Here is a 15,171-nt window from a genome sequence, read left to right on the forward strand (position 1 = left end):
TCTTTCACCACTTTCGCATTCCATTCCCGGTAATTTGGGGGATCAGAAGCATACCAGTAGAGCCAGGCTTAATTTGTGTGTTCCCTTGAAACAGAACTTGCTGAAGCGACACACTGCCCTTGACATTGCAGTTTCCCACAGCTGAAAGATTTTGGCTCAAAGCAATAATTAGACAATTGCTTTTAACACGAGGGTTTGTTGGCAGTGCATTGCATGTGTTAAACCTGACACTCTGGTCCTGGCTCATGGTGTTCTGCCTCTGTTGTGCCTCTGATACCATACCAGAAGCGGGAAAACCCCACATCCTGCACCAGTCCCTTAGACACGGGACAGGGAGCTGGAAAAATCTGGGCTCAAATTGCCAGTGTGAAAGATGCTTGGCTTTCCTAGTCTTTTGCCTCTTTTCTGCCATACTCACTCCAAACCCATCATGTCATTCATTACCTTTCCTGACCTCAGATTGCTGTTCACGCCTTCTGTCAATTATCATGCTTGCCCAGCAGCAACAGTGTAATTAAAAGGGAATCACATCTACTTGGCATGTGAGCTGGTGGGCACAAGGGTAGACAAACTCTTTCTCTCAGCTGTCTCCCCCCACCTGCCAGGTGGTAGCGTTCAGGACCTGTCAGATTAGCTGATGACCCTTTTAATTCTTGCCCAGCCGGGGGCCATAATTGATATTTACTAGGAAAGGTTAATTGCAGCAGTGATCTGCTTAAATTACAGGGGAGATCAGGAGACCAAGGCCAGCCGGAGCACGTGTCACCAAGGGAGGTGCTACATGTAAATAGCTGGTTGAATGGAATACCGCCTGCAGCCATCGCCACTATAACTCCAAGGTGGGGAGGTAGCATGGGACACTGTGATTGGGTAGTCCAGTCGTGCCCAGACACTTCTGTGCTTAGTTTCCCAACCATCCATCTGGTTTGGAATGTGGATGCACACCAGCTGTAACAAACCAAGTAATCCACGGTAGCATCAGGGTTACCATCATGTGGGTGGCTAAACACTTATATTTCCATTCGTCCATAAAACCTAGTTTGTGAGATTTTATACCAAAGTTTCTCTTTTCCCCCGTGATATCAGTGGAACATGCCAAACACACAGCACAAACAAAATTGTCGTCTTAAGAAAGAAAACCCACAATAGTCACTGAAATAGCATTAAACTACACAACTCCAGGGAAAACATGCAGACTACAACTCAGACAGGCATTTACCCCCTCCAAAAAAACATGCACTTGACATCCATTAATCAAAATTTGTGTTTTTTTAACTATAGCCCATAAATATTTATATATAATTTGAAGTAATTATTATTATTTGACATTGTAGTCCATTAAATGTATACAAATACCTGCTCTCTGGGGAAAATTAAATTTTAATCCAATTGTGCCTTTCTTTTGTGTCCTCTAGATCAAACCATTAATGCTGTGTCCCGTCAAATTTTTTAAGGAAGAGACAGTGCCAGACTTCAACCTACCTCACAAAAGCAACATCAAGGAGCATCTGACTGAGGTGAGACATTGCCAAGGCCTTACCATACTGTTTTTTTCTTAATTTGAGTCTTACAAATGGAAAATTACATTTTAAAGGGAAAGGCCTAAAGAGGCAAGCAAAGACAGTAAATGCTGAAATCAAATGGCAGATGTTTTATTAGTCCATTGTTCCCAACTCTCACCTGGTGAAAGTTTGAGAAAGCACCATTCGACTGGGTGCTTATAAACAGGAATTTATTAATATGGTCGCACAGAATTCCATTCATCTGGCATTATTTCAAACATGGTAAAGTTAAATGTACAGTAGATGTGACCAAACAGACTTTCGCCAAGTGTGGGCTGACCCTGGCATGGAATGAGTTCAAGAAATGGTTCCAATTATGACTGCGCCAGAATTCATCTGCCAGCTCATTTAGAGGATGAGTTGGTGGCAAAGCAAAATTGAGGCCATGCATTGCTTCAGCGTCAGGTTTGAAATAATGCAATTTAGACACTGTGAAAGTAATGAGAATTTATGCTAAACCCAGAGCAGCATTTTAAATGAATGTAGAAATGTGCGTCCTAACAAATGTCTGTCAAGCAGCATCCCACTATCCCCAAACTGAACTGAATGAGAGTGTTCATTTATCTGTCAAAAGCAGGAAGCGAGGGAGCAAATGGAGGCTTCCTTCTCTGCACTGGTGAATTGATGGAAGCAAAAAGGTTTAATGAACTTGTTAAATACACGGTTTTAAGCTATTCAGCGTTCCAGTGGAAAATCCAGCCCAATTAAAAATCACTAATCTGTCACTTCCTCCTATGCATTGTTTCTAAATCTTGCAGCGCCTGCTTCTCTCATACACGGCCTCATTTCTCTTTCTTTCTTTCTCTCACTCTCATTTGTTATAAAAGGATGTCTCTTAATGAAAAAGTTAGGAGGAAGAGGAGGGCTTGTCAGATAAAAACACAACGTAGGTTGACAGCTCTGACAGGGATCTATGACAAGCTGTGAGAAGGAAAGGCCATGAATGAGTGACATTGGAAGCAATCATGGTGGGGGCGATGAACGAGGGGGCAACTGAAAATTCCACGCTGTAATTGCTGACAGTGTTAAATGTGGAATGTCTCTCTAATACACTGCCAAATAAACGGCACACAGACGTTGGTAGTTGTCACCATGCCATCCACATCTATCCATGTCCAACCATCTGGCTCTCTTGGTATATCTTATGTCTGTCTCTGCATGTCTAAGCAGGAGTTTGTATTCGCTTTAACCAAGGGCATGAATCACAAACCTTGTGTTGTTGCCTATCTTACGCTTCAGCCACATAAAATAACCAAGAGAGGTACAAATTTGCATCACACATGCTCAACCAGATCAAAAGTAACTAATGATGCCATGTCGGCAATAAATGGAATGGATTTCTCTTGTCGCGTTACCAAAAGAAGTATAGACTAATGTGCTGTTGATGGTGTCACCTGTCTGGCTTTAAAAACAGTAATGCATCAATTTGGAAGCAGAGGCTAAAATGCCAGGGATGCTGTTTGTTCATTACCATGGTTGGCTCTTCATGTGTTAATTTTGACTAGGTTATTGTGCTTGTGGTGCAACGGTGCCCTAGCACTAAACCAAACATGGATTAGGGAAATATGGGGGGGTTGGGAGGTGATCCTGTTTTGGAGAGGCTGAGGGCATTGCTGCTGTCGGAGTCTCAAACAAACTTTCCAAATAAAACCACCCACCCACCCACCTGACATGATCTACTGCTACAGATGACATAGAGCCTTACATCACTGTCCTAGAAATTTTATTGGCACCCTTAAAACTCTCCACAATGATAGAAACAAGGACCTAGGATGGAAGAATGTTAAGAGCACCCACTCTTCTTCATTATTTTATTCTTTATGGATTCTGTTTTTTTCCTCTTTTTCTTGGTGAAGGAGGGGGCATGGCAATGTGAAGTGGATTAGGGGGCGGATTTAGCAACATTTCTCTTCTCCCAAGCTCTTAGTTAACCCTTACATGCCGCCAGCATCCGCCCTGTCTCGCTATCAACGAACATAACCAATGCCCTCCCATGCACACACACACATCTCTTCACCCTCCCCCAAACTTTCGCTCTCTGGGGCGGGTTCTTAAATCCTTTTGAAGTCCTAAGCACTGCAGAAATCCATTGAGAGCCATGTATAATGGCTTTTAAGAGAGAGTGTTTAGCTATATGCCGACCCTATGGCTTATGAACCGCTGGCGTTTTAATGGATCCCCCTACCCCCACCCCTCGTTTTCCTCCCTTCACCAGTACTAAATCCAATGGATTGTCCCTCATTATCATTTAAATAAGCCTCTCTTTCTACCCATAATGCGCCATGTTGAATGAACTCTGCATAGTTCAGCTAATTCCAAATGGCCTTGGCCTCCTAATACCTTAGGTTTATGTCCTATAAGCACATATGCACAGCACACAACACTTGTATATGCAGACTTATCTATGCACATGTACGCCGGCTGTTTAAGCTTGGTGTATGTACACACAGACCACAGAATTTTCATCAGAATATACTTTTGTTTTTGTGCACATAATTTACCTCATGTCTAGTTTTTCATCCTTTCCTCTCCCCCCACTCTTACCTGGTCTGATAGTGAAGGGATCAGAGAACTTGAGATGGACATGGAATTGGCTTTTGTTTCCTGCAGAGCCTGCTTTCCGGTTCGCAGTGGGACTTCTGCCTAATCATCACCACAGGAGCTGTCCTGCAAATCAGGGGGGCACACAGGCGTTGATGAGCGCTGAAGCCAAGAGCAGGTGTGGAAGAATGAATGAGGGGGACCAGGAAAAGAGACAGTCCTGGAGAAGGTGTGGGGGAGGTTGTTACGATTGAAGGTAGACGCATGGATGAAATTGGTCTAGCAGAAAAGTTCCCTCCAGAGACCAGTGGGAGAAATTGCCTATCTAGACAGAAGAATAAAAGCAGTGAAAAGTGGAAGTAGAAGGAAGGATTGTGAGATTGGTGCTGCTGCTGGGTGAAGACAGACTGTGCCAGAGAACAGAACACAATCCAGGCTTTTCTGTATCCACCTTATTCTTGTTTGATGGTTTGAGGGATGCTTAGAAAATCACAGAATGGGGCTTGATGTTATTTTGTTGTAGATATTTAGCTACTTTGTTCTTCTTTCTATGGGTTCTTTGTAGGGACTCTTTAAGCCTTGCAGAGAATTTTCAACTAAAGAAAAAATCTCTTTGAAACCTGAATCTTTTGTTATTATTATTCTTTTATTTAAATTTATGTATACAATATGGAATGATTAAGTTTCATTGACAGTGACAATGGAATTGTAATGCTCCCGCGCACGCCTCGGTAAGATGCAAGGTTTGCATGTGGGTAAGGTTTGGGCAATGTAGATCCATCCATCCATTTTCTTTGCCGCTATTCCTCACAAGGGTTGCAGGAGTGCTGGAGCTTATCCCAGCTGTCATTGGGCAGGAGGCAGGGTACACCCTGAACTGGTTGCCAGCCAATCACAGGGCACATGGAGACTCACAATCACACGTTAGGGCAATTTAGAGTGTCCAATTAATGTTGCATGTTTTTGGGATGTGGGAGGAAAACGTAGCGCCAGGAGAAAATCCCCACAGGCACGGGGAGAACTTGCAAACGCCGCACAAGGAGGGCTTAGATTGAACCTGGGTCCTCAGAACTCTGAGGCCAACACTTTCCAGGCATGCTCCGCCGTGTCAAACATAAACAATCAATTTATCCTCAATCAATTTACATTTACAGTACCATAAAGCCGTCTAACTGCATGGATCCGCCCTTTCATATGAATGTGTTCTGCTCTCCTAAAGTCTTTTCTGTGCAAGTTTATATTATAATATTTGCAGTCTATACTGCATTTGGGGTCACCGTGCTTTTGCAATGGTCCGCACAAGTGACTTTATGATTGACTTCCATTTGGATGCTTTCTTTGCTTACAGAATCCTGAAAATGATTCACATTCATGTCTGTTTCTGTTTCACTTTTTGAAAAAAAAAAAAAAAGTCACAAGAGGTGTTGGGCAAGTGGCTAAATGTAACATTCTCCGACCTGCTTTTATTTTTTCTTCACAGCCATGTCTTGATTATAAGCAGTGCACATCAGTGGGGGCTCACATTAAACTGCAGAAGCTGCGAAAAATGGTTACAAGAAAAAAAAAAAAAAGTTCTGATAAAGTAGCCCTACGAAACAAGAGTGCAAATTATGTTTTCCTTCATGGTATTACTGGATTGTAACACAAACACAGTAAGACCAAAGAACAATGTAGATACAACTTTTTAAATAGTTTAAGTTTTGAACACAGTCATACAAACATGCTGTATATCACAAATATCCATCCACCCATCCCTTTCCTGACCCGCTTATGCTCACAAGGGTCACCGGAGTGCTAGAGCCGATCCAGGCTATCAGCGGGCAGGAGGCAGGGTACACCCTGAACTGGTTGCCAGCCAATCACAGGGCACATGGAAACGGACAGGAGTCAAACTCACAATCACACGTAGAGGAAATTTAGAGTCTCCAACGAATGCATGTTTTTGGGACGTGGCAGGAAACCGGAGTGCCTGGAGAAAACCCATGCAAGCCGGGTAGAACATGCAAATTCCACACACATGGGGCCGGGATTTGAACCCCAGTCTTCAGGACTGTGAGGACAAAACTCCACAGCTGCTTCACCATGCCGCCTACATGCTTTGTGCAATTGTGGTGGCCAGAATGGAAGGTTGTGCTCTGCAGCTGCAGCATACGTGGCGGGCAGCATAAAAGGTTAACGTGAATATTGATATTAAAGCGGCACTGCTTCATCATGTCTTTGTCAGGGAGTGAAATGCTCCTTAAAGGTCATTCTTGTTCTCTCTCTCCCTACAGAGTTCCACTCACTCGCTGTCAGGCCGCGACTACTCGGTAAGTGACATTTTCATGCTTCATAGCTTTATGTCGGAATTACAATCTTCAACGACCCACTTTATGGCCCCTACGCTCTACATTTTAATTATATGAAATAGAGTAATGGAGAAATCATGATTTGAGAAGCATTAATTCTGTCTGACTGATTAAATCGTAACAAGGTGTCCTGTACTACCTTGGCAAAATAGTGTTGTTTGATTTGTATCTTTCCTTCCACTATTGCATGTTTGCGATCAGTTTCAGATTTAATTTACTTTATATTCACAATTCCCTCGTACGTAACAAAACATTTTAACATCATAAATGTGTTGAAGTTTCATGCATTTATAGTGGCCAGTGATGTTTTTCTTCATATTAAAATTCTTCACATCCAACCACAAAACCATCAGCCAATTCCTTCAGAGTAGTCACACTAACAATTTGTCAGAGGGCTATTTTTATCCTGTTAAAGCATCCGTTGTTTCGCCCCTCTGAATTTTCCACAGTACATTTTTGTTTCTCATTTCAGTGAAGTGTGTAATCTCTTGTTAGTAGAGGCAACAGTCATCCTTTTTGTCCTTTGCTTAAAGATGAGCTCACAAGAGGAATATTCTTTAAAGTGTGCTACTTTTAGCTCATGAGTGGCATATGGCAATTCATACTGCAAACGTGAAGCAGCCATCTCGAGAAACAAAACAACTACAATGTTTGATGTGCTTTGCCATTGTTAATAGGCCTCAAAAGACTGTCATTAAAGCCCCTAAAAAGTGTAGCTTCAAAAGAAGTTGATCTTGATGACTCTTTTTTTAAATGTTGTTGTTAATAAAACATGTCACACTCATATTCCCCAGCGGCTGAATCTTCACAGATGAAAACAAAAAGTAAGACCTTCCAAAAAAGCATGTGGAGGCCTTTGGCTCATGCTGTCAGTTTGAGTCGGCAGAGAGCAAGCCTTTCTCTTCATCTGAAGGGAGAAAGGGGTGGGGGTGATTTGCGGGCAGTATTGTGCAAGTCAAAGATACACCGGCAAGGAGGGCAGGAAGTCTCATGTTGTCTGTCTCCACTTCCCGGCTATCCGACATTGCTATCTGCAGTGTTTGTAAGCCTCCGGGCATCTCCTGGGTACTGAGCTCTGACTCTCAATCTGCTCAGCTGCCGAGCCCACTTGATTTCTGCAGGCATCTTATCTGTAAGTGCTTCGGGCCTTACAGAATGATGGTTTCGAAAAAGGGGGGCAGAGTTTGGAGGGTCGGGGGGCTCCAGGGAGCTTCCAGGCAATGACTGAGTTGGTATAGTAGGAGGAGGTCTTGAAGAAGGCCAAGGGCTGGACTGAGTGTTATGACTCGAGGAAAAGGGAGAGAGAGGCTTTGCGAGTGGGTGGATGGTATGTGTGAGGTGGAACAGTGGTGTAGGCGAGTCAGGCAGGCAAGTACGGGTGTTTGCCAACAAATGTGACAAGAAAGAAGTCTTAGCCCTGCCACTCATCAGCATCTACTGCTCTGTCTTGCTACAAATTATCAAGATCGCGTTCCGAAGCTTTTTGATTGGCACTTTTTAAAATTATTATTATTACATAGTACTGGGTGGGACTGACAGAAATTTTTATTGCTCAACATGTACACCCAAACCTGTTTGGATGCCCCTCCTGGAATTTGATGCCCAGGGCCACCAGCCCCTCCATTCTTCCCCTTTGCAGGCCACTGGATGCTGCATAGAAATATGTATACTATATTGACTGCACGCTTGTGTAATTTAATTCCCAAGCATTGTACAAAACACTTGTGCTGCTTTCCCTAAAACTTCATTCAACGGGAGCAAGTCGGGAAAAATGAGCATCTACACTATCTCCTCCGTTTTTTTTTCCACCTGATGAAATTGCTGGACCCGAAAACAATTCCCCAATCCTCCCTATCCCAACCTTTCATCTCCCTTTGAGGAGTGACTGCTAATAGCAGGTCTGTTAAGTTTAGCAGCGATATGTCACAGCAGGACTGACTCCCTATCTTGCACAGTGTGAGCGACTGGATATGGAATTGTTTATCAGTGTGACTCTATCCTGTCTGCAATGTGCAGGCTTTATTATAGCCTTGGCAATGTTTGGGAGACAATATGTGCCTTGTTTCCTGTTCTGCTACCTGCTTGTTGTTTCAGTGCAACTAGGCCTGGACTCTCACGATTTATCATTCTCAGGGCTTTTTCATTTATTTATTTATTTATTTATATTTTTTTTTTATAAAGAACCCAGCACCCTCCTCTGTATCTGCAAGATAGAAGTTACAAGAAGCAGGGAAATTGTCAGAAAATCTCACTGCAACTATCTGTCCATTCTGTCACTACCCCTGGGCTGGATATACTGCATCATACAGAGGAGGACACAGTTAAACTGGGCAAAAAAGACAACACACCACTGTTTCCTTTCAGATTAATTGAGATAGTTTCCCACCCCCTCTCTTTTTACCACCCAAGGCCAAAATAGGGCTTATTTTTCTCATGCAGAATGAAAGCATCAATCTTTGTCTACGCAATATAATCTCCCTTGACTGTTTTGGCAGGGTTTATCTTTGTGCAGACATGGATTTAAACCTTAGCCAAGCAGTTTAGTTAAGTAAAGCTTGCCTGGAGCTGCCACACACCCATTCTTCTCTTCCACTGCTTGGGGTGTCATAATCACATTTAATGCTCAATGAGTCCAACAGTTTTGGAGGTGTATGTGCCTTTTGAAACAGATTTGCAGAGCTCAAAATTCACTTTTCTGTCACCGTGATGACAAAAAAGTCAAGACATTCATTATCTAAGTAAAATAAAGTTATTATCCTCCAATATTCAATTAATTTTCACTGAATTAGTTGTTAAACACATCGACTTCTAGATGTAGTTTGAGAAGGTCTTTTAAAGAAAGTTGTCTTCCTGGATAAGAACTCTGAAAAATTTTCTGTGTCCGTCTCTGTAGATAAATGCCCATCTCTGTCAATGATTCCATGTCAGTGGGGTGTGCAGGTGTCTCCACAGCACCGGTTCTTCACATGGAGAAAATTAGTGCTGGAACCCAAGAGCACAGCAGGAGTGGGTCGGGGCCCTGACATTGTGCCGCTCTTGGGGTGGGGTACTAACTGTCAGTGGGCCCTCTATGAGCACTGTCTGCCATGAAAACCTATTTGTTTATCCCTGTGTGTGGTCCAGCTTCAGATCTTGGACCCCGCTGCTCGCTACACATAAGGAACCTGCACTGTTGCCGTTAGCAACAGATAAAAATTACTGTTAACCACAAGAGGACCCACAACACATCAATCAGTGGGTCTGCAGATAAAGGCTTTGGGCTTCTGGGGTACTGGCTGAATGGCTTGGCTGAAAATCCTTTTCCAGTGGCTGAGCACATACAGCTCTGGAAGTGGCGCTCTGCAGTCATTCAGAGGTGTGGAGACAAGTGTGATTTTCAGTTATACTGTTCATGTTTTGCCTTAATGGAGGTGCGTTGAAATGTATAACTGTAAAGGGCACTCTGGAACAGGTCACTTAAAAAAGTTGGACACTAAATTTATGTTGAGTAGGCCAAGCAACTACCCCACTTGCTCCAATTGAACTCTTAATGCCTTTGTCAAATGGTGTTTCTTTTCGTGGTGCTTATGAGCTGGGGAATTCACCTCTGTAACATTCTACATATCTCCTTCATTATGACTGATTTGAGATGAGTGACTAAAAATGGCCAGCCGCCATATGCCAAAGGATCAAAGTGTCGACTTTCATGCAAAATTTAATTTGGGTAAAGGTGCTTTCACTAGTTCATTGAAACATTTTCCAATACAAGTTTCATTACCCATAAGTTAAATCTATGGCAAGGGTTTTAGATCCTGTTAATGAAAAAGAACAATATTAATCTTTTCTTCCATTAAATCCAGCTAATTTATTTCCAGCATATACCCATGTTGGAGTTTGTCCAAATGAAATAGGCTCTCATGGGTGTATTAGTTATACTCCCTAAGAGAGGCCTTGAATATTATCACTCCTAGTTTGTCCTGGATGGACTGTCCCCTAGCTCACATTTAGCCCACTTGTACAAAAACACTATAATGTTGTATGTACTCCACCAATGCTCTAAGGATTTTTTTTCCATTAGGCTCTGCCCATTAAGTTTCACTGACGCTGTAGACAAATACAGTGATAATCCCACTTTATCATATGTTACGTATGCTACAATGAAGCAGCAATTACATGCTTCTTCCATTTATAAGAGCTCCCATGCCGTTGTGAATGTTTTAATGAGGGCTGTAATGAACGCTCAGGGTGTTTGGCAAGTCTCCGAGATTTTATTTTAGGCTTTTATGTCTCCCCATTATATGTACAATTTGCATCAGCAAATTACAATGCTCCATATCATTATCCTGCACCAAGGTTTGAACATAAATTAGAGCTCCAATTACAAACATCTATCTGGGAGAGGGAAAATGCCATAGCAGTCCACTCGATGTAAGCAGGATGAAGAGAAAGCCTCCTTTTAGTTGTGGATCATGGTCCCAAATAGAAATAAGATTGTCTTTAGCCATCCTAAATGCCTTACTAACATACTGTTGGTATGTTAGTAAGTCAGTGCAGAAACATGTCACGAACGGGGCACGAGGGTGGACCCAAATGCACGACTCCAGAGACAGCAGACAGTACGGAGGAAACCTTTATTCGGTCCAAGGTCTGAGATCAGGCAGACAGTCCAACCATTCAGAAGTAATAGTACGGCAGGCTTACGAGGGTGGTCAGTGGACAGGCGTGGGTCGGTGCACGGAGGGCAGAAGTCAGGCAAACAGGAGTGCGGGAACGAGGGATCAAGAACAACGTTCTAGCGGAGGACAAATCGTCCCCCAAGTCTTATATATACTGGGAGGCATCAGCCGGGACAAGGTGCAGGTGTGCGCTGACTAATTGGCTGGCCAGGCCCAGCCTGTACAGGAAGCCCGGAGCATGACAAAACAATTTTGTTTCTCGTTTTAAACTAAGATGTGCTTTGTCATGCTTCAAGAAAGCACCCTACATACAGTGACAAAAATAAGTACTCTAAACAATAGGAGTTCATTAGGGTAAGAAGTGGAATATTTTATACTAAGGAAATCATCTCCAGACTAAAAGATACAACCTAAACAGATACAACATTAAGGTTTTTATTATTGGATGAAAAAAAAGCTTACAGCCACACTACCCTGAGAACGCCCGATCTCATCAGATCTCTGAAGCTAATCGGGTTTGGCCCTGGTTAGTACTTGGATGGGAGACCGTCTGGGAATACTAGGTGCTGTAAGCTTCTCTCTCTGGCTAAAATGAAGAGCAGTTGCGTCAGGAAGGGCATCCAGCGTAAAACTGTGCCAAATAAATGTGCATTCAACTGAGATGACACACTGTGGCGACCCCTAATGCGACAAGCCGAAAGGAAAACAAGAAAAAGATGATTGGATGAGAAAAAAATCACACTCTACAACCCTTTGTGAAAAATCAATTGCCCTCCCTGTTAAAACTTAAGTATGGTCTAGCATACCCGAGTTAAATTTCTCTAGCCACATTTAGGCCTAATATTGCCGCACCTGTTTTCAGTCAAGAAATCTCTTAAATAGTACCTGCCTGACGATGTGAAGTAGAATCAACGGTTTCAAAAACTAGACATCATGCTGAGATCTATCATTTTGGGGAAAAAAAGTTATAAAGCCATTTTTTAAGGCTTCTGGACTTCAGCGAACCACAGTGTATCCAAAAATGGCGAGAATATATAACAGTGGTGAATCTTTGGAGGATTGTCCAGCCGGCCAAAATAACCCCAAAAGTGCAAAATGACTCATGCAAGAGGTCACAAAAGACCCTACGAGAACATCCAAAGTCCTCCAGGTTTCACTTGCCTTAATTAAGGTCAGCATTCATGATGCCACCAGAAGAAAGAGAATGGACAAAAATAGCCTGCCTGGCAGAGTTCCAAGACCAAAACAACTGCTGAGCAAAAGGAATTCAGGCTGATCTCAATTTTGCCAGAAGACATCTATTAGATATCCAGAAAACCAATGTCATAGCAACAGTAAAAAATGGTGGTCGTAGTGTCATGATTGAGGGTTGATCTGCTGCTTCAGAACCTGGAAGATTTGTTGTAATGAATGAAATTAGGAATTGTGCTATCTACCAAGAAATTCTGAAGGACAATAAGAGTTCACGACCTCAAGCAGAAATGAACTCAGATTCCGGCAGAAGGACAATGAACAAAACATACCAGCAGGTCCACCTCTTACTGGACTTTCGTGTAGCCCAGTCAAAGTCCTAACCTGAATCATATTAAGATGCATTACATTAAAAAAGTGTGGTTCATGGTTAGTAACCACCCAATGTGGCTGTGTACAAATTTGCAATGATGAATGGGCTATATTTCCTCCACAGTGCTGTAAGAGACTCATTGCCAAGTTATTGCAAATGCTGCATGGCAGTTGTTGCTGCTAGGGGTGGCCCAACAAGTTAACTTCAGGGGGCAATCACTTTTTTACAAAGGGGCATGTAGTATTATTTCCCCTTTATAATAAAAAAAGTATTTAAAATCTACATTTTTTGTTTATTAATGTATAAATTTGATGGTGAAACATTTAAGTGTGCCAAACGTGCAAAAAAATAATACATCAAGTAGGAGGCAAACACATTTTCACAGACACGCACAGATAAATCTACACAGAGACTCCTCTCCTAAGCAGTAATATCAGTTTTTCTTCGCATTGAATAAATAATATTTATTTCCACGAATATTGTTAGATGTTCTGTCTAAATGTGATGCTCCGCCATTTGTGTTCAGGTAGCCATTGCTTTAAAGGTTAGAACGACCACATTCTGCAGATGCTCTGCATTAGTATTTTTTCAGCACTTCCTATTATGTGTTTGTGTGGTCAAACTTAAGGTCTGAACTATGTGGTTATTGAAATGCAGTGTGTAGTGTATTTAGCTGTATTTTTTTCAATGTAGTTATCAAATTGACCGTAAACTTCAACCGATAGTAGGGATAAACAGCTTGGAGCCTTTTTTTGTGTGTGTGTGCGTGGAGGATGGTGGGGGGGGGGGGGGGGGGGAATTGCCCAAGAATCGGAAATGCCAAACTCTTGCTTGTTGTAAAGTGGTGTTTGGTTCACCACCACCATACAGTGATTGTGTATCAGGTTTTTTCTCACAAGTCAAACCTAAATATTATCTGAAAGACATGATGATGCAAAAACAGGTCCAGATCTCTAAATATTGGCAGTGATGGAAGTTAAAAGCTGGTAAGCTCAGCTGGTAAATGCTGGCTGTTCAAAGTAAGGTCCAACAAGTGAATGTCGTTTGGGACAGCATGTACATATTTAGAAAATTAAATTATCTACTCTAGGTATTGGTGAGTCAAAAAGTTAATATAATGGCTAATAGGGAAGCACTAAAGGACTTGGTATTTTTGCAAGCCGAGAAGCAGAATACACACGTCAGCATTGTGTACTGAAATAAAACGAATTGTTTTAGGATCATAATTTGGAGTACATTTAGGTTTTATACTACTAAAATATGATCAATTCTAAACATGTATGGAGGCCTTCTACTATTCAGGAATTTTTGCTATTCACTGTGGATGAATGGAGTCAATTTGAAATGTTTGCCAATGGCCTTAGAGAGTAAACTGTATTGGTTTCTGACCTGGCAGAGATACCGAGGGAAACTATAACAAACTCTATTGTCCATGTCTTAGCTCCCTCACATGAGTCAAGCCATTAAAAGCATCTTTGGCTCATAGCCTTTCGACGGTGCTGGATATTACTTAGTTCATTTCTTATTGTATTTTAACCTTGCACAAGAAAAGCATCATTCATTGTCTTTTGAATGCAAAGCCATAACATTGTTCCTGACTAAAGAAAGAAGGAATTCTCAAATAAAACTTATTCCATATACAACACCCCCTTTCAATTATTCCCACTCCAAAGTTAACTTTTCAATACATACATTCGTGAAAACGACCTCACTCTTTCACTCCTCTTGCATTCACACCTTTTCTGGAACCTGCATAAACAAATGGTACTAAGTAGGTCATGTTCTGGCACTTGTCTTCTAATCACGCTCAGAAAAGAACATAATTTCCCTTTGCAGGAGCCCCTGAGCTTTGCTCCTGGGATTTCAGCAAACAACACATACTTACTTGATTTCTGTCGTGTACACGCTTTTTTCTTTTACTTCTCTCGATGTATTTCTCTCCTTCCTTTCCCAACTTTGCATCTGACTATACAAAAGGAATGTTTCAGTATCTCCAAACACAACACACACAGCTGTCAACCCCTCTGGTGCTAATATCTGACTGGAGCAGCAGGTAAGGTATAAGATTACAGGAGAAAGAGGAGCAATTATACCTTCAGCTGCTGGTGGTGGGTTTATAAAAAGAGTAACTGTTAATAACAATGTTGTGGTTTCTACTGAGTCGGGAACACAACAGAAGCAAGCCTGCAGTTTTTGTCACCCCATAACTATTTTTCATGGTTGTACATGGGTTTTTTTGGGTTTTTTTTTCATTCAAACTGCATATTGTTAAAAAATATTTGTCTCAATTGTGATTGTGTCATTCCAGAAAACCCAGGCTAATTACTGCAGCCACATGTTTTATGTGTACTTGAGATCAATACATTGGCAAAAAAAAAAAAATGGTGCATCATTCTTCATGTTGCTGTTGTGAAAGTATTGAAAGGCTGATAAACCCATATATTACTTCTTAATAGAGCAGGAATGTCAAAAGACTAGACAACTATGGAGTTGCTGAGGCC

The 15,171-nt window shown here is 42.0% G+C and overlaps 1 protein-coding gene and 1 pseudogene across 1 annotated transcript in view; both read left to right on the plus strand.

The window, feature by feature from the left end:
• fbrsl1 (fibrosin-like 1) overlaps positions 1-15,171 on the plus strand; it is a 440,559-nt gene that overhangs the window by 170,075 nt on the left and 255,313 nt on the right. Inside the window, exons 3-4 of the mRNA XM_061816688.1 lie at positions 1,416-1,517; positions 6,377-6,412. Of these exons, the coding sequence (XP_061672672.1) occupies positions 1,416-1,517; positions 6,377-6,412 (138 nt within the window). The remainder of the gene's footprint in view (positions 1-1,415; positions 1,518-6,376; positions 6,413-15,171) is intronic.
• Positions 11,563-11,681, plus strand: LOC133500074 (5S ribosomal RNA; annotated as a pseudogene).

The sequence above is a fragment of the Syngnathoides biaculeatus genome, chromosome 4, assembly GCF_019802595.1.
Source record: "Syngnathoides biaculeatus isolate LvHL_M chromosome 4, ASM1980259v1, whole genome shotgun sequence".
Classification (NCBI taxonomy): Eukaryota; Metazoa; Chordata; class Actinopteri; order Syngnathiformes; family Syngnathidae; genus Syngnathoides; species Syngnathoides biaculeatus.